Source organism: Anolis sagrei, chromosome 5, assembly GCF_037176765.1.
Source record: "Anolis sagrei isolate rAnoSag1 chromosome 5, rAnoSag1.mat, whole genome shotgun sequence".
NCBI classification, from domain to species: domain Eukaryota; kingdom Metazoa; phylum Chordata; class Lepidosauria; order Squamata; family Dactyloidae; genus Anolis; species Anolis sagrei.
Genome location: NC_090025.1, coordinates 53,120,176 through 53,139,664, shown reverse-complemented (window position 1 = coordinate 53,139,664; position 19,489 = coordinate 53,120,176). Strand labels below are relative to the sequence as shown.

The 19,489-nt window shown below is 38.6% G+C and overlaps 1 protein-coding gene across 1 annotated transcript in view; it reads left to right on the top strand.

Annotated features, from left to right (window-relative positions):
• Window positions 1-19,042, top strand: part of PDGFC (platelet derived growth factor C) — a 119,360-nt gene extending 100,318 nt beyond the window's left edge. Inside the window, exons 4-6 of the mRNA XM_060778792.2 lie at window positions 9,273-9,480; window positions 15,661-15,878; window positions 17,129-19,042. Of these exons, the coding sequence (XP_060634775.1) occupies window positions 9,273-9,480; window positions 15,661-15,878; window positions 17,129-17,245 (543 nt within the window). The 3' untranslated portion in view covers window positions 17,246-19,042. The remainder of the gene's footprint in view (window positions 1-9,272; window positions 9,481-15,660; window positions 15,879-17,128) is intronic.
• The last annotated feature ends 447 nt before the right edge of the window (window positions 19,043-19,489 follow it).

Below are 19,489 nucleotides of genomic sequence, written 5' to 3'. Positions count from 1 at the left end.
GTGGTGTCTTGGGTTGTATGTTCTTATGTTTTTAGATGTTTTCTATGAAATAACTCTTAACTTTAGAACTTAACTTTTTTTAGCATTCTCTTTTTAAATGATATGTGCTAGTTAAAGCTTGAAGCTAAGGAAGTGTAGTCACAAATGGACCAAAGTACTACAGAAAGCTCAACACACTTTTAAAAGCCAATGCTGATTCCTCCTCCTCTGAACCTTTTATCTCAAAGCCTTTGGGCCAAATGCAAAATAGATGATTTTAGTTTGGCTAATTCTCTGTATGATGTGTGTGCTGGAATAGTGATTTCTTCCAAAACACTTGGCAAAGTGCACAAGAAGTGTGATAGGTTGGCTGCAAAAAGTGGTTACTTGGTTGACTGTTAAAGGGGGAAAAACCATCTGGGGTTTCCGTGCAGGTTTGCGGGAATGGCATGTGAAGGATAAGGGCAGTTTAATTTATTGATAGATAAATGGTTAAAAGAAGGGAAATGTTTCTTCTTCAATTTTGTCATTACTTTGTATTTTAAAATGATATTCAAAACAATCTTAACAGAGAGATGGGACAAAACTAACAAAATGAAGTTCAACAGGGACAAATGCAAGACACTCCAACTAGGCAGAAAAAATGTAATGCAAAGATGCAGATTAGGGGACACCTGGCTTGACAGCAGTACGTGTGAAAAGTATCTTGAAGTCCTTCTGGACAACAAGTTAAACATGAGCCTATAATGTCATTTGGCAGTAAAAAAAAAAAGCCAATGGGGTTTTGGCCTGCATAAATAGGAGTATAGTGTCTAGATCCAGGGAAGTCATGATACCCTTCTTGGTCTGACCACACCTGGAATCACACTGTGTCCAATCCTGGGCACTGCAATTCAAGGGAGATGTTGACAAGCTGGAGTGTGTCCAGAGGAGAGTGACTAAAATGATCAAGGGTCTGGAGAACAAGCCCTTTGAGGAGTGGCTTAAAGAGCTGGGCATATTTAACCTTCAGAAGAGAAGGCTAAGAGGAGACATAATGGTCATGTATAAATATGTGAGCGGAAGTCATAGGAAGGGGGGGAGCAAGCTTGTTTTCTGCTGCCCTGGAGACTAGGACGTGGAACAATGGATACAAACTACGGGAAAGGAGATTCCACCTGAATATTAGGAAGAACTTCCTGACTGTGAGAGCTGTTCAGCAATGGAACTCTCTGCCCTGGAGTGTGTGGAGGCTCCTTCTTTGGAAGCTTTTAAGCAGAGGCTGTGTGGCCATCTGTTGGGGGTGCTTTGAATGTGATTTTCCTGCTACCTGGTAGAGGGTTGGACTGGATGGCACACAAGGTCTCTTCCAACTCAGTGATTCTATGATATCTCTGCTCTTAGTGCTGAAAATGAAAACTGATGTCTGAGTTGACACCTGATGAGTCATAACTGAGAGAGGTGAAGAGATTGATAAAATGTATTGTGATAGTAAAAGAAAATGGCAGTGAGAAATTATTCTGTTTTCTCCAAGAAAATAAAGGCAGAAGGAGCCATTCAATTGTTCGTGTAGTGAAGACTGTGCATATTTAGTTTCAGATTGGTAGCAACCAAAGAGGCTTAAGATCTCCAGTTGTGTTGTGTGCATGTATATGGAGACTAGGTTGACTTTACATTTTGGGAGTTTTAGTTTTTCATTGCACATTTCTGTGGAGATATGTGCAATGGAGATATGTGCTCACTGGTAAAGGGAGAGCACCCTGCATATGCTGTCAAAGGAACTATCATTATTGGTTTTTTCCACTACAATAGATGCATTGACTAAGCTTGGATTGGTCACATATTATTCAGGTAAAGTATTCCTTGCTTGTAAAAGGAAAACTATGTTCTCTGAACTCTATAAAAATCAATATTGGCCACCCACTTGAAATGAAGCCAAATACAGTAAGTGGAGTTGAATGAGGTTAAAATTGACAGATCTCCTGTGAAGTACAAGTTAACTTACAGGCTTGGGTAACACACTACAGTGTGAATGTCCTGTTCTTCAGGTGAGTGCTAGAAGTTTTCCTAGTGTCTGCTTGTTAATGCTGTTATCAACTTGGTTTCAGGCCTGAAAAATATGCTCCCTTTCTATGTCTCCTCCTTGCCAGTTCCCATTTATGTATCTGTAGGGAAGCCACAGTAACCAGGTGCCTCTTAGAGGTGATACACCTGCCCTGCCCTGCCCTGACCTGAATGAAGGTGCCATTCTCTAACTCTACTCACCAGATGTGATACATTGGTTGGAAGAGTGGCCTGTTATCTTATGTATGCCACAGAGTGCTTATCCAGGTATTTGATACTTGAGCCCATTCCTGTAATCTCCCGTGTCTATCCAAGCTGCCAAATTTAGCATGTCAAAATAGCCAAAACAACATTTGATCTCCCGCTATTTAGGTTTTTAAAAAGGATACATTCCGTAATACCAGGAGATACCCATGCAGTCATAAATAGGATGGAAATAGTTTTCTGGTCCAAAACTGACTGACTATATGTATCTCTACTCCATTGAATTATTTACTGGAGAGCTTTAGTAGTTAGGGGTGTGTATTATACAGGCAGAGGATATATGCACTCAGATCTTTGTTATTTTAGAAAAATTATTTATGTTGGCTATAAAAATATTCTTTTTAGAAGTTGACAGTGGCAAGTGCTGGTTAATATATCTTTTATTCACCACAAATCCCTATTGTGCTGAGCTGTAATTTCTACTTGTTGTTGCTTAGATTACATGGACAATTTCCTTATAGATGTAGGGATATTGCAGCTTGGAACTGGTCTGGGAGGAACTATTTTAGCTGTGCAGGTCGACAGGTCTGAAACCAGTTTGAGGCCATTAACCACAGAACCTGACCTCAAACTGCCCTATGTTTTTCCCTATGTCCCCTCACTTATCTCAGATGTTCTGTTCCAGGACTACCCGTGATAAGTGAAAATCCGTGAAGTAGGGATGCTCGGCACACTTGGTAGTGGCCTCCTCCTTCTCGCTGCCTCTGTTGCTCCTGGCCTCAGAGGCCCCTTGGCCACCGTTGATGGAGCTGCCAAGCTGGGCTGAGGCCTGGTCCGCTCCTTCCTCGGAGGTGTCAGCCCAACTTGGTAATGGGGTTAATGGAGCCCAAGGAGCTTCTGAATCCGGGAGCAGCAGAGGTGGTGAGCAGGAGGAGGCCACCACCAAGTGGGCAGAGTCTCCTCCTGCTCGCCGCCTCTGCTGCTCCCAGCCTCAGAGGCCCCTTGGGCTGCCAGGCTGGGCTGAGACCTCTGAGGAAGGAGTGAGGAGCAGCATAGGTGGCGAGGAGGAGGAGGCCGCTGCCAATGAGCGTGGAGACAAGCCCCAGGGTAAGGGCCAGCGCCTGGTTCCCCCTCCCCTCCTCCTCTTCCTCCTCATCCCCCCCCCCACAGCTCGGAGGGGGCAAAGGAAAAAAAGCAAAACAGCGAGTCTGCAATAAGCGAACTGCGAAATAGCGAGGGAACACTGTATAGAGATCTGCTGCAATGCATTAAAAGGCTCGATTTGGACTTTCCTGTGGCTTTATTCAATGTGCTGTGTACCCTTTATTCTATACTGCAGTGCATGTTGTCAGCGTGCTGTTCATGACCACTACAGTTCTGAGTAACCATGTAGCCACATTAAAATATTAGTGTACATTAGCAAATAGACTCCAGGTTCCATGATGATAACTGCCATTATATATTTTAGAAAAACAGTGGTTTGTTTTTCTTGATGAAAAGCAAGAAGTAAAAAATAATTTGTATTCCAGATAAAATATTTAAACGATGGGGCAGGGGGAGCAAGAGACGAATAGTATTAAATCAGTTTTTCCAGAGCATGGCTATGCATCAGCATGGCCTCTGCTGTTGTTTCTGGCAAACATATTGGTGCCACATTTTAAATAAGTTAAAATGTAGATTAATGCATAAAGCTTCAACATAACTGAATACAACTAAATATCATTTGCATTAAGATGAACTTGAAAGAATCTATTCCATTCATATTTAATTTCTTATAGTACAAAAGGTACAGTAAGAGTAATCAGTATTCCTAATTAACCTTGCTAGAGGTATGTGCAAAGTGAAAAGGGCATCTTATCAGTTTTAAACTTACTGTATATATTTGGCTTAGGAAAGCTGAGACATAAATCTTTTTGACATTCAGAGACCAAAATATTTTGTACTTGTTGCTAGGACGCAAAAGGTAAACTTGCATTCTTTGGGAAGTGTATGTGTGTGTGTAGGGGTGGGAAAGAAGGACTCATTGTAAATGAAACGTTTTACAACTTATATTGGTTTTAAAAGGAGATAACAAAGTACTATATACTTGTTAGAAAATAAACAATGGTCATGAAAGTTATAGTAATTCAAATATCAAATTCTGGAAAGGAGTGAGAGTGGGCTTTTCTCTTTGATTCAAGATATAATTAAGAATCATAATACATTGGGACTGTATTAAGTCACAAGTCACCTCGGAGTTGTAGAGGACATAGTAAAATAACACATCATGTTATAATTGTAGATAGCATAGTAAACGACAAGTTACAAGTTATGTCAAAGTCATTTACAGCATAGTAAAATAACAGCAGTCATATTTGGACTTTAAAATAGCCACCAGAAACAAGAAGATTAAGAACAGGACTGCATAAGCTTATGGGGTTTCCTTTTCCCACAGAAACTTTACAGTGACAACCAAGGGAAAGGAAATTCAGTTTGTTTATCAATAAAATATTGTTTTTAATTTTAAAAAGAATCAAGATGTGTATATAATGACCAAGTTTAGACATTACACTAGATTATAATATTAAATTACATATGCAAGCATTTGGCTTCTGCATTCCCTTGCCCCTTTTTTCTTCTCCAGTAGAATTATAGAGTTGGAAGAAACCTCATGGGCCATCTAGTCCAACCACCTGCCAAGAAGCAGGAAAATCACATTCAAAGCACTCCCGACAGATGGCCACCCAGCCTCTGCTTAAAAGCCTCTAAAGAAGGAGCCTCCACCACACTCTGGGGCAGAGAGTTCCACTGCTGAATAGCTCTCACAGTTAGGAAGTTCTTCCTAATGTTCAGGTGGAATCTCCTTTCCTGTCATTCAAATCCATTGTTCCTGTTCTAGTCTCCAAGGCAGCAGAAAACAAACGAGCACATCCCTCCCTATGACTTCAAGAAAGATTGTGGAAGCTTTTGCTTCCGTGCTTTGTTAGCTGTTGTTTATAATTTTGCAATAGTTTAGTCACTTGTTTTTAGTTTATACAATTTTTATATTACGGCTTGATGAATCAACTATCTTCATAAACTACAGTGGGTTCAGATCAACTAACTGTAGTTAAAACTAGTCTCTTTTTGATCAGGTTTCAACTTTCAAAATTAGCTGTTTGGAAGGAAAAGCTTCTAAGCATCTTTATCCGCATATGAATTCACAGTGGAGGAAAGAGAAGTGTATCTGAAAGTTGGAAATGAGTAATTTAAAATAAATAAATCAATAAAATCTGTAAGCTACTATTGGTATTGCCCTCTCTTTCTCCAAGGTTGCATCGGCAGCTTTGCTGATGCCAGCAAAGGTGTGAAGCAATGGCCAGATGCTCTCTGGAGTATGCAATAAAATTGTATGAACTATTTGCCATGGCAGTGGGAGGTCAACATGCCCCTTTTTTGCAGTAGGTAAGCTGAAGTAAAAAGGGAACAGCAACACCAGCCTGTGTGAATCTTTATTAATATTAATATTTATATTTCTATCCCGCCTTTCTCAACCCGAAGGCGACTCAAGGTGGCTTACAAGTTGGCAGCAATTTGATGCCATAATAATCACAGCGTACAATTAAAAACATTTAAAACAACATTATATAACCCCTACAAAACTATTAAAAACATAATGAATCGTGAAGTGGTTCATATTATAGCAGCTGTTCATGCTTGCCCCAAAGTGTGGGACTGCTCAGTGTCATTAAGGACTTCATCACCTGGAGGTCCTTAAGCTGGAAGACAGCAGGGGCATCCATGGGACAGCAGTGTAAATCATTGGACATGTTCTCAAGATTGCCCCTTAGCATGCTGCTGAGATGCAGCCAGGATAGAGCTGAGACAGAGCCTTGCTGGAAGTAGCCCTGCATCATGTGGTGGGCTCTGTCCAGGTTGCATCTCAGCAGCATCTGATAATGGAGATGAAAGCCTATATGATGAAGTCTTAGAACTCTAGAGCATTCTCAGACTAAGGGCAGTTCCAGACAGCACTTTAACCCAGGAGCAATCATGTTTCTTAATGCAATTGCTCTGCCAGATGCCCTGCCAGACCTCTGGTAAGGCACCCAGACACAAAATAAAAACCCCAAGAAAAGCACTAAAAAGTAAAAATAACTTCTCAGCTGCCATCAGAACTTGCAGCACACCTCCTGGAATGTACCAAAGCAAGGGGGAGGCAGGAGTGACTTGTGTTCCCCCTTGCTTTCTTGGCATAATTGGTACACTCCAGGCTTAATGGTGGGTGGTAAGTTATTTTTACTTTTTAGGGCTTTTCTGGAGGGTTTTGGGAAGGGATGAGGGCAATTTTGCACCAGGAGCCCAGAAGGTGCGAGATGGGTGTTTACACTGGCTTCAGGGAAGTCCCAGGACTCCCCGTGGGTCTTTCCACACAGGGCCATAGCCCATGAGACGGGTCTGATTAATTTGGAACAAAGGAGAATTTTTCTGCCTTGTGCTGAATTAATTCATTTTTACTGGAAGCGTCATTTGGCCACCCTCCATTTTGTAGCAGGAGCTCCTGGGATAAAGGTACTGTCTGGAGGCCCCTAAGGCCCCTTCTGCACTGCCATATAATCCAGATTATGAAGCAGATAATCCATATTATCTGCTTTGAATTAGATTATATGAGTCTACACAACCATATAATCTAGTTCAAAACAGATAATCCAGATTGTATATGGTACTGTTATAACGTGTGGTAAAATACAGTTTTTCACTGTATTACATGATATTGTCTGGTCATCCAGAAGCAACTTCTGTTTGAATGTAGGGTTGGAGCCAGTATATGAAAGCCCATTCTCTCTCTCTCTCTCCCTCCCCTCTCCCTCTCTCAACACTCCAAAATTTTATGTCATAATCAGTCCTCACTGGGTTTTAGAAAGGAGATCTTGCTGTTATATGGAAAATAGATGCATTTGCCCAGCCCAGCAATATTACAACTTAGATACAACCATTGGTAAAATGGCATTTTTGCATAAACCAGGAAAGATCCATCCCAACAGTTAAATTGTTCTGGAAGACTTGAACTGGAAATACATGGCATGATGCAATTGCATTTCCCATGGCATGTTAGCATTGTATTAAATACGACTGGGGGATTGGTGAATGAAGTCCTTGTCTTTGGTTTTTGACTAGTTGATTAAACGCTGTTAACATCAGAGGTTTTAAAGGATTTTTCTTTAGAAATAATCAAGACAATCTTTATTTAAATATTTGTGTTCTGCTTAGGCTTTGAGGGCATAGTTTTTATTGCTCTCAGTGAAAGCACAAGTGTCTTGCAGGAAAAGGTTTGCTCCACACTGAAATCATATTTTGATAGCTTCAAATGTATGCAGGAAAATACCATATAAATAGCAGAACAGGAAATTCCACTTGATCCAACACTTATTGTCATCTTTGGCTCCACTATAAGGCAGCGGCAGGCCTAGAGTGTTTATACGTGGTTTGGTTTGCTATCCCATTCACATACAATACTATGGCTGAGATAAAATATTTGGGTGTCAAGTATTTAAACATGCTTTCACATATTAAAATAAATGTAAATGGTATTCGCGATATAAGAAAAAGAAACATGCAACGTTAATTATTGGTTGTTTAAAAAACTATACTTGACATGCATAGTAAAAGTGCAATTTCTAGTGCCATTTTTGTTACATTCTGTCTCATTTCCAGCTGACAAAAATAGGATGCTGTATAGACTACTTTATTTTCACCTCCTTTTTCATATTGATATTATTGATTTTTCCCCTTTTATTGGCTTTGCAGTTTGAGTGCATTCATTCATTTAGCTTTCCATTTGTATCTCTTTCTTCATTTCACATTTAGCTACTATCAACTTGCTCATGATAGTAGCTAATCACCCCTCAAAAACAAATCGCTAAATTTTATCTGTATAATTTCTTGAAATTCTATCAAGCCAAATAATTTATAGTACCCATAAATAGGGTTAGCTTCTTTTTTGTTCCTGTAGTTTTGTTAACTGCCATCAAGTTGCATTCATTGATTTTGACATGGAGAACCTATAAATGCGTGAGTGGGATTTGGGAGGGGGGTGTTTAGTTTCTAAATGCTTTAAATATAACTTTAAGGGTTATATTTTTATAACTTTAATTGTATTTTATAGTATTTTAACTTTTGCATTCATGACACAAATATTTTAATTGTGTGTGTGTGTGTGTGTGTGTGTGTGTGTGTGTGTGTAGAAGGTAAAGGCTTCTGCTTGACATTAAGTCTCGTCGAGTCCAAATTGGGGTAGTGCTTATCCTCATTTCTAAGCCGAAGAGCCGGCATTGTCCGTAGACACCTCCCAGGTTATGTGGTCAGCATGACTGCATGGAGTGCTGTTACCTTCCCACCGAAGCGGTACTTATTGATCTACTCACATTTGCATGTTTTTGAACTGCTAGGTTAGCAGAAGCTGGGGCTAATAACAGGACCTCACCCCATTCTGTGGATTCAAACCACCGATCTTCTGGTCAGCAAGTTCTGTAGCTTAGCAGTTTAACCCGCTGCCCCATATATATATAGTTTTTAAATTGTGTTGGATTGGATTGTTAGCCACCTTGAGTCCCTATAGGGAAAAAGACAGGATAAAAATAAAGTAAATAAGTAAACAAATAAATAACGATAAGCCTCCAAGTCACTTATAATCAATAGTGTATGAAATCATCATTAAATACATTTGAAATTTAACTGCAAAAAATTCTGATTCTGAAACTCTCTCATTTAATGGACCAAATCCTTTATTTTTAATGTCAGCAATGATAGGGGACAGGGGCTTGCTAGACAATATTCAAGGACACTTCCATGTCACTGGGCTAAAGAAAAAGGATGTATGGCCTATGGGACATATTTTGCCCACACTTGATTTACAGTTTACTTTTGCAGATTACTACTGTTGATGTTGCTCTGCAAGTTAGATAACTGGGTTCTGATCTTCTTTTGTAGACTTTACATTTCCAGTTTATGGAACTCAACAGATGTCATGGTGAGTTTTGAATACTATCATTCTATACTCACTTTAAACGTTCTTTGTTTCATTACAGCATCATACAGAGTCTGCCAATCCAACCGTGCTACCACCATCGGCTCTGCCATTAGAACTGTTAAACAATGCTGTTGCTGGATTTAGTACAGTGGAGGAACTTATCAGGTACCTTGAACCAGATAGATGGCAACTAGATTTGGAAGATCTATACAGACCAACATGGCAGCTTCTTGGGAAAGCATACATTCATGGGAGAAAATCTAAAGGTAACTACCTATCTCATTTCTCTTATCTCTTTTCCTCATCTCCATGCTATATTAACCCCTTGTGAGAATTTTGTTATCAAGGCATTTTTATACCTATGTGTTTATTATACAGTATCTTCATGTTCATAATTCCTGAGCTATTTCCCACTGAGGTAAGATCGGCTCCGTCCCTCCTGTCATTTAGGAAGAAATTGAAGTCGTGGTTCTGGGAGAGATAGATAGCACTTTGAACATGAGATTGGATCTGGAAGTGGATATTGCTGTGTTATTATATATTGGCATCGAATTGTGCCAAATGTAAGCCATCCTGAGTCCCCCTTCGGGGGTTGAGAAGGAACGGGATAGAAATACCGGAAATTATTATTATTATTATTATTAATAATAATAATATTTACTTCTTTCACAATATACCTTGTTAACAGTCTTGAAATAGTATAGACTATCTGGTGCTACATTTCTGCTCATATGACTCCTCGTCGCTCATTAACATTTATTACTGCAAACAATATAGACAACCACTATATCCTCAGATCACATCTTTTATGGAAAATTGCAAATATGCTTTTGTGTATTGGTGGCACAGTGGGTTAAACTGTTGAACTTGCTGATCAAAAGGTTGGGGTTCAAAATTGGGGAGTTGGGTGAGCTCCTGCTGTTAGGCCCAGCTTCTACCAACCTAGCAGTTAAAAAACATGCAAATGTGAGTAGATCAATAGGTACCGCTTCTGCAGGAAGGTAATGGCATTCCATGCAGACATGCTGGCCACATGACTTTGGAGGTGTCTACGTACAATGCCGGCTCTTCGACTTAGAAATAGAGATGAGCATCACCCCCCAGAGTCGGATATGACTGCAGTAAAGCTGGCAATAAATGTTATGACTATATAACTTTACATTGGCAAAATGTGTTTTTTAAATGAAATTTTGAAAGTGCGTACTTGAATACTCTTTGTACAAACTCTCAGCTATTTCCAACTTGGCCTTCTTTGGTTTAAAATTCATTTTTGAATGCACATGCATACCTTAGTTTGAAATCCTGTACTTATTCACTTGGGTATAAAACCAATTGAACGTAGTAGATTTAAACTTCTAAATACAAATATTGATAAATGTGTTATAAATGGCCCAGCACACACTTAAATATAAATAAAATAAATCAGTATCTATTGACTTGTCAAAACTTCTTTCTGGAGGTGGAAAAGAAGGCAAGGACGAATCACAGCTGTATTATGTCTGATAATAGGTTGTTCCACTGGTTCTTTTCCATTTGATCCCACACAATAATCAGGTCATTCACGATGAGAAGGCAAGTACATCGTTGAAGCAATAGGGTTCGAATTCCATGTTAAAACCCGTTTCGTTACTTGTATAGATTAATGGAAGAGGGATTTTCTTTCACTTCCTTTTGAATTTACCTTGAGTTTAGATGAAGATCCCCATGATATAAAAGTTGGCCAGCCCTTGCTTTTGCTTGGGAACAGAAGTGTCTCATATTTCCGATTTTGGAGGATTTCAGAACACCCTTCTTTATGTGTACATAATGATATGTCTCTAATCAAATACCATTGAGGTGGTGGCTGCAGCTCTCCTGTGTGTTTGTTTCTCAGATACTCAATCTCACTCCATCATTGTGGTGGCACAATGGGTTAAATCCTTGTGCTGTCTGAACTGCTGACCCAAAGGTCAGTGGTTTGAATCCATGAGACGGGATGAGCACTAATCTGTCAGCTCCAGCTTCCTATGCGGGGATATGGGAGAAGCCTCTCACAAGCATCCCCTGGGCAACGTCTCTGCAGATGGCCAATTCTCTCACACCAGAAGCAACTTCCAGTTTCTCAAGTCACTTCTGACACAATCAAAAATATTATGAATCTGAGGTTGTTGAGAGATTGAAGATCTAGGAGATGAATAAGCGGAAGTGCCACTGCCACCTCTATGGCTGAAGCAGACAGCAGACAGTTATAATTATAAAGGATTCCAGATTTCCAGATTAAGGAAAGTGGGTAGTTCAACCTTTCAGTGTATTTCTAGAAATGTCTGTTCAGAAATAAGTCTCTAGCTATTCAACGCAGATTACTTCTAAGTTTGTATAAGATTATAACTTTATTGTGTTCAGTATTAATGCTAGTGATGTTGACAGTATTTTGCCCCTTTACCCATCTCCTTTCTTATTCACTGATGACATCTAAGCATCACTATAACAAAAGGAATAGGGTTGTATCAACATTAAATTTCATATCCTGGCAAACTTGTAAAAATGTTGCTATAGAATAGCAACTATGGAAAAATGTTTCCAAAGTTTTGGATGTCTATTCTGAATTTAGGATAAATTTCTGGCTTATATTTTTGCTATATACAAGTTTACATGAACTCCGATGTCCTATTTGTGGTGATGCGGTGATTATGATTTCGTGTGGACAGTATTTTAAAGATATCTAAAGAGCACTTTTCTAATTAGAATATTGCTCTTTTGTCAGTGTGTATCGTAAAGTGACACAAAGACTTCAGTTAAAATCTATTCAAAACCAATTCCACCAAAGCAAAGGTTTTCTCAACCACCCACAACCAAAAGAAAACTTTATGTAGATAGGACAACTCTTTTTAAAAGAAATATAATTAGATGCTAAAATAGAATTGCCACTGAATAAACTTATCAAACTATGCCACATCTTTTTCTTTTAAAAAATATATTGCATTACTGAGTTTGTGATATAATAACCTAATGTAGAAAGGGTGTCCCCTTGAGAGAACATGACATATAGAATTGTTCCAGAAATGAAATGTTTGGTTTTCAATACAATGTTAGGGGCTTGATAGAACATCTTATGGAATGGAGCGGGTGGTGGGAACAGAGAGTGTTGAGTTTTCAGTAGAAAGTATATGGCTTGAAGTGTCATAATTTATTTTAATTTGCATTTATCTTTATAATAATCATTGTTGGTAGCAGCAGCGTAAAGAAACAAATGAGTAATTCCAATACGTGTACAGCTGGCATTTCTGTGTTACTTTTCTAGAAATAGGTTGAATGCCAAGGAGAAACTGTTAAAAATCTAGTTCCATAGCTATTTTAATGTAGATAAATATTAAGATCAGAAGAGTGACCCTGATGTTTATTTCCCTCTTTTTGGGGTGGGTTGAGGAGAAATCCTTTCAATTTCTTTTTTATGCATGTTTTGTATAATACAGGAATTGACAATTTCTGCAGGGACCAATTTTTGTTGCAGTCCAGCATTCCCCTAAGCATAGCATAGCATATACATAAATTAACATGTGGAGATATGCTACATCAGCACTAGACAAACCCCATGCCAAATAACAATGCTGTGCAATGTTAATGTGTAAATCATGTTGTGCAGCTGGAATGCACAATATTGCTATGTATGCATCTCCCCTTTCACCACTGTAAGCAGAATATGGCAATTTCTCTATGGATAATAATTAGCAGCGAATGTTCAGTTTAGCTCCTTTATGTATGTGGTGCTAATAGGATGCCAGCATGTAGATCTATGACAGATTTCTGCACCTTACATTTGGCTGGAAAGCAATCACAAATCTGACTTCTGACTACTTTTGGCACCCATGTCTGTTTTTTCAGGGCCCTTCCACCCAGCCCTATATCCCAGAATATCAAGGCAGAAAATCCCACACTATCTGCTTTGAACTGGAATATATGGCAGTGTCGACTCAGATAACCCAGTTCAAAGCAGAAATTGTGGGATTTTCTGCCTTGATATTCTGGGTTATACAGTATGTTTGTGTGGAAGGGTCCTCAGTGCTGGTTTTCTTGGTTTTGAGTGGACTTTATTGCATTAACCCTGAAGCAGGAGTGGCACTTGAGGGGATGGGGCTTCCACCCAAAAAGATATAGCTAGCCTGCAACATGCACTTTTCCCATCCTTGGTGTGATGCAAAAGTCAGCTGTAATCTGTAGAATTTAAAAGATAAATTCCCCATCTCCCTTCAGTTCTTTTAAATGTTTTCCATGCAGGATCTCCTGAATCCACTCAGACATGACATCCACTCAGACAGTTTCTCTTCCTAAACAGAATTATTCCCATTTTTTATTCCGTATGGGCCCTTCCACACAGCCTTATAGCCCAGAATATCAAGGCGGAAAATCCCGCAATAGCTTTCAACTGGGTTATCTGAGTCCACACTGAGATAATGCGGGATTTTCTGCCTTGATATTCTGGGATATAGGGCTGTGTGGAAGGGCCCTATGAGTCAAAAACTTGAGAAGTAATCACTTGGCACCCTTCCATGCAACCATATAACCCAGAATATCAAGGCAGAAAATCCTTCCAATATCTGCTTTGAACTGGGTTATCTGAGTCAACACTGCCATATATCCCAGTTCAAAGCAGGAGATGTGGGATTTAATTCAGCTGTGTGGAAGGGGCCTTGGTCTCTTCTCTAACCTCTGCTACTAATGGGGGGGGGGGGGGACTACATGATTTTGATTGGCAAGGGAAATTTTCTGCTTGAGAAGAAAGCAGAATCTCATAAAGATGAATTCCTTGATTTAATTTAAAATTGTTGTGCATGGATGACCAACAAAGCAGATATTGTGAGATTTTCTGCCTTGGTATATTCTGGGTTATATGGCTGTGTGGAAGGGCCCTCAGAAGCTCCTCGCACAGACCATTTGGTGAACAGCTATTACTAAATGCCTTTTTATAATTAAAACATCTGGTTTAATTCTCATTGAAGGTTTTATATATTCCACTTGCAAATTTTGTTTTTAATAATCAGTGCTTCAAAAACATTTTTATTTGAAGGCACACAGTATGAGCATTTCCCTGTTTGAGTTGGATTGGGTTCTCAGGTAAAAGCTCTGATTCATGCAGTTACATTTGCCACTGCAAACAACCCTGTGTTCTTTCTGAGGTCGCTCTAAAAAGTCCTTTGACTACTGTGTCAAAGATGATGGATGAAAGGGAGCCCAGTTCAAAGGGTGTTTAAATGTTCACTTTATAATAGGTTTTGTAGCTGAATCCACTTTGTAGTTCCAAATAACCTTTTCTTCTGGTTACGTAAACATTTTAAGGGAATGTGTGTGTGTGTTTTCTCATCTTGCATTTTACCCTACAATGTATTAAACGATATTGTAGGCTAGGCAGATATGGGAATCAAGGCAGATACAGGAAAGAAGGAAGGAGTAAAGTGGATTTTTTCAGTTCTAAATTTCAACTGAAAAAAGCCTTACATGAAGCTACTAATAATCTATTCAAGTAAAAACATAATATTTTGAAAAGGCAATGAAACTTAATTTTCCAGTTCCAAATAATTTTAGATTTATTTTATTTATTTATCACAACAGGAGTGAACCAAACAGTTGTATTGTAAAAAAAACAAAATTTGAAAACTTGGCATTCTATTAAATGTCCTTTGACCAGTAACTGGCCACTTGGAGTGCCTCTGGTGTTGCTATAAGAAGGTCCTCCATTGTGCACGTGGCAGGGCTCAGGTTGCATTGCAATAGGTGGTCTGTGGTTTGCTCTTCTCCACACTCACGTGTCGTGGACTCCACTTTGTAGCTCCATTTCTTAAGGTTGGCTCTGCATCTCATGGTGGCAGAGCACAGTCTGTTCAGCATCTTCCAAGTCGCCCAGTTTTCTATGTGCCCAGGAGGGAGTCTCTCATTTGGGATCAGCCATGGATTGAGGTGCTGGGTTTTAGCCTGTCACTTTTGGACTCTCGCTTGCTGAGGTGTTCCAGCAAGTGTCTCTGTAGATCTTAGAAAACCATTTCTTGATTTAAGTTGTTGGCGTGCTGGCCGATATCCGAAAAGGGGATGGGCCGAAGATGTCACTGCCTTGGTCCTTTCACTATTGGTAGCTACTTCCCAGCAGATGTCAGGTGGTGCAGTACCAGCTAAACAGATAGAATCTGCATATTGGTTTTATAATGTGAGCTTACTGCAATTTAGAAACAATTCCTTGCCACCAAATTCTAAACTAAGAATCATAAGGAAAAAAATATTATTGTAGTTATTATTTATTTTTGTGTTATTGTGCATTCCCCGCCCACCCAAAAAATCGCTTATTGTTTATGAGAAACGTATATGAAAGGATCAGAAAACATCTCAAACATCATAACATCTAAATACCATTTTAGGAACTGTTTAATCTGAACCAATATAATGAATATATGATATGTTTCCCTTTTTGAATCCTTCAGTTGTAGATTTGAACCTTCTGAGGGAGGAAGTACGAATGTACAGCTGCACACCACGCAACTTCTCTGTGTCACTACGTGAGGAGCTAAAGCGAACAGACACCATCTTCTGGCCGCTTTGTCTGCTGGTTAAACGTTGTGGTGGAAATTGTGCCTGCTGCCAGCATTCCTGTACTGAGTGCCAATGTGTCCCCACAAAGGTTACCAAAAAATACCATGAGGTATACTGTTTTATTTAAGCTTTGCTTTTCATTGTGGACACAGACAACTATTTATGAAACAATTTTCAGGGTGATAATTATCTTAGTCAGTGCAACATAATCAACAAAGGCTCCAATGGCATCTTAAGGTTATGACCTTTGAGTCACTTTGAGTCTCCTTTGTTGAAAGAAAAAGCAATGTAATAATAATAATAATAATAATAATAATAATAATAATAATAATAATAATAATTCTGTACTCATTATTCGCCGATACATCACAGTCCTAGACACTTGGGAAGTGTCCAACATGTGATCCAATACAACAGCCAGCAGAATGTCTGCTGTGGACTCATATTGCTGTGTTTCAAATAATAATAATGATGGTGGTGTTTATGACATTTTATTTGGTTGAAAGTAAAGTGATTGAGGCATCTGATGAAATGAGCTGCAGTCCATGAAAGCTCATACCAAGTAAGGCTTGTTAGATTTCAAGGTGCCACAAGACTGTTTGTTGTTAACAAAAGCTAACAGAATCCCTTTGTTAAGACCAAACAGCACTCAGTTTGCTGCACCAGAGATTTCAAGTTATCTTCTCCAGAGCAGAGAAAATTGCCTGTCCAAATGTACAGTATTATGACGGTAAACAATGGGTGACTTCAAGTTTGGAGACCCTCAACTGAGATGACCTCAGCGAGGTGCCTTTAATTGGCTTCTGTCCTTGGACCAAAGAATTTGTGAATAAAGAGGTGGTAATAACTCCTGTTATCCATCCTTGCTGTTCCTTTGCTCATTCCTTCTGAACTCAAGGGTGGACAAAGATAAAGGCAGAAACAGCAAAGAAGCATCGTCTGCTCAGCAAAGGAGCTCCTGCTGAAACTTAGCCAGCATCCTTCATAGATGATCATCCATGGTGACCTTAGATACCAGCATTTGATTCAGTGTGTGGATGGCAGTGGGAAAGCTTTTGGAAGCATCTTTGGAATGAAGCTATCCATCTTTAATATGGAGTAATTCTTTCTTGGATCAAGAAACTATCTTGTTTATAAGCTTTCCAATTAACAACAGATCACCAGTAACACCCCTCTCCCCTGTTATACAAGTGGAATGGTGGATCCATGAGCAATTTGCCATAGAGCTATAGCACAAATATTTATTAGCCTGAAAGATGTTTTAGTGTTCAGTGCACAGCTGGTTTCTATTATAGTGGTGGGAATGGGTTCTACATAGTGACTAAGTGGAAATCTAATGAAAAGACTGTCCCTTTACAGGTCCTGCAACTGAAGCCAAGAAACGGAGTTAGAGGACTGCATAAATCTCTGACCGATGTACCTTTGGACCACCATGAGGAGTGTGACTGTGTGTGTAAAGGGCATTCAGAAGGATAAAAGGAACTATATGTACTTCTCCTTCTTTGCAGCACATACAAAGAGTGGCTGATGTTGTTCTGGGATTGTGCATTAATTTCCTTCTGTAATCTCAGTTGTTTGCTTTGAGAATCTTTGGTCTTCAAGATTTGACACTGCTGGGGCACACAGAAAGAAGAAACCAAGATGGGATTATATATGCAATGTAACAGGAAGGTTGCTTGAAGGCCCCCAATCAGGATGAAGAGAAGAAGGCATCAATGCGGGATTGTTTTCCCCCTTCAATATATATAAAAATATATATAATATCATCTCCCTCAAACATCTTGTATTTTAAAAGATTGAAGTTTAGAAGTGTAGGGAAAAACAATAGTAAAAAAAAACCTTGGACTCATTCCTGCAAAATTTTGTTTGCAGGTTTTATTTTGTTTCTCTTTGTCTGTTACTTCTGACTTGTATTCAGAATATCTGGAATTTCTCTTAACTCAACTCACCAGCACCTGTATATTTTAAATCAAAAGTGTTTTTAATTGTCTTACAGACAGTCTTATTCCGATTTAAATTTAATTTGTCATTGATGCAATAGAAAATGAAAGACTTTCCAGTAAGGTTGCTGTTGTTTACTAAACATTCAGTGGTCAGTATATGTGAACAAGGAAGAAAACAAACAACATTCAAGGTGTGGCTCTTTTCTTGTTTTTATGCCCTGCAAGTATTTTTGTTTGTTTATAATTTTGTGTACATTTTTATACTCTCTTTGACAGCATAACTATTTGCTTTTCTAATCTTGTTAAATATATCTATTTTTACCAAAGGTATTTAATATTCTTTTTTTATTACAACGTAGATAAAATACTGTTTAGTTTTGTAAGACTTCGGAGTCAGAGATATAGAATAGAGGAAGAATTACTGTTTCTAAAAGGCGAGAATCTAAATCGTGTATCTGCACATTAAAAAGGTAAACAAGGGACGTGAAAATATTACTCTGAATTTCATAATTTTATAACTAGCTTCATAATGCTGGTGGATGACAAAGGAACATAGTGGCAGTCAAACCGTCCTCTTCAAAAAAATAGTGCCTCAGTCCAGATGAGGTCTGTGCACAGAAGCAGGCTTCAGCACATTTAAATAAGTTAATATATATTGGCTGTTACATCAAGAAGCATTGCCATAAATTTGGTAATAATCACAATACAAATGATAGAGCAGGTTACCTGTGTGCTATTGCTCTCATTGGGTTTCATTTTCATAATTTTTTATGTGTATTCCCATCAACATTCTGGTGCAATTACTTATAAAAATATCATTTTGATATGTGACTAGTATAAGGTCTGGAAGCAGTTGTCTTCAAAACCACCATGAACCCAAAACAGAGAGGCCTGCTCTATCTTATAGCACTCATCTTAGCAAATTTCAGCTGCATATAGTGGACCTTTCTTTCTAGTAAATATGATGAGGATGTAGTCTTATTTCATTGTTAAATTAAGAAGTGAAAGAAAGATTGACGAGAGCATAACCAACACACATTAAGTGCCTCCAGAATACATAAAAGTGCTCATGAAAAAGACACACATATTTATTGCAACAGGTGTAAGGTTTTTATTTTTAATATTATTTTATTATTTTATTATTATTATTATTGATGGTTATTTCCTCATAAGAACAGTGGGCTTCCAGTATTCTAGTGATGTATAATATAGTTTCGTGAAATGCAGTTTTGTTTATGTACAGTCTATATGTAAGCCAGCACATTTATCCCACCCACCCTTTGCAAGCTCTGAAAAAGCAGTAAAATATTTTGCTTGTAAAATGCTTCAACACTGTGTAGTGTGTTTTTCTGTGTTCCTATTTACTGTTTGCATTTCTATATTTTAAGAAGACTAATGATAATTGCACTTGCTAGGGAAGAAATTGGATGCCATCAACATTCATACATAGTACATAGTTCAAATTTAGTAAAAAAATTCCAGGCATACAGTCTTATCCTGCACATCCATATCTAGCAGTTCAGTCTGCTGGTAATATTAGAATGTGTTGCCTGCAACATATGGTGACCCCGTACATTTCATAGAACCCTCTTTGAGAAGGAATACTCAGAGATGGTTTCTCTGAATATAACCTACAGTATCTGTTTATTACCAACACCACATTTCTCCATCCACAGATATTTCTGATTTTACCATTGCTATTTATGTCAGTGGAAATAGAAAATATGTAAGTGAAAAAGCAGTAAGTGTGCATTTATACAAGCAGGTTCTCATATAG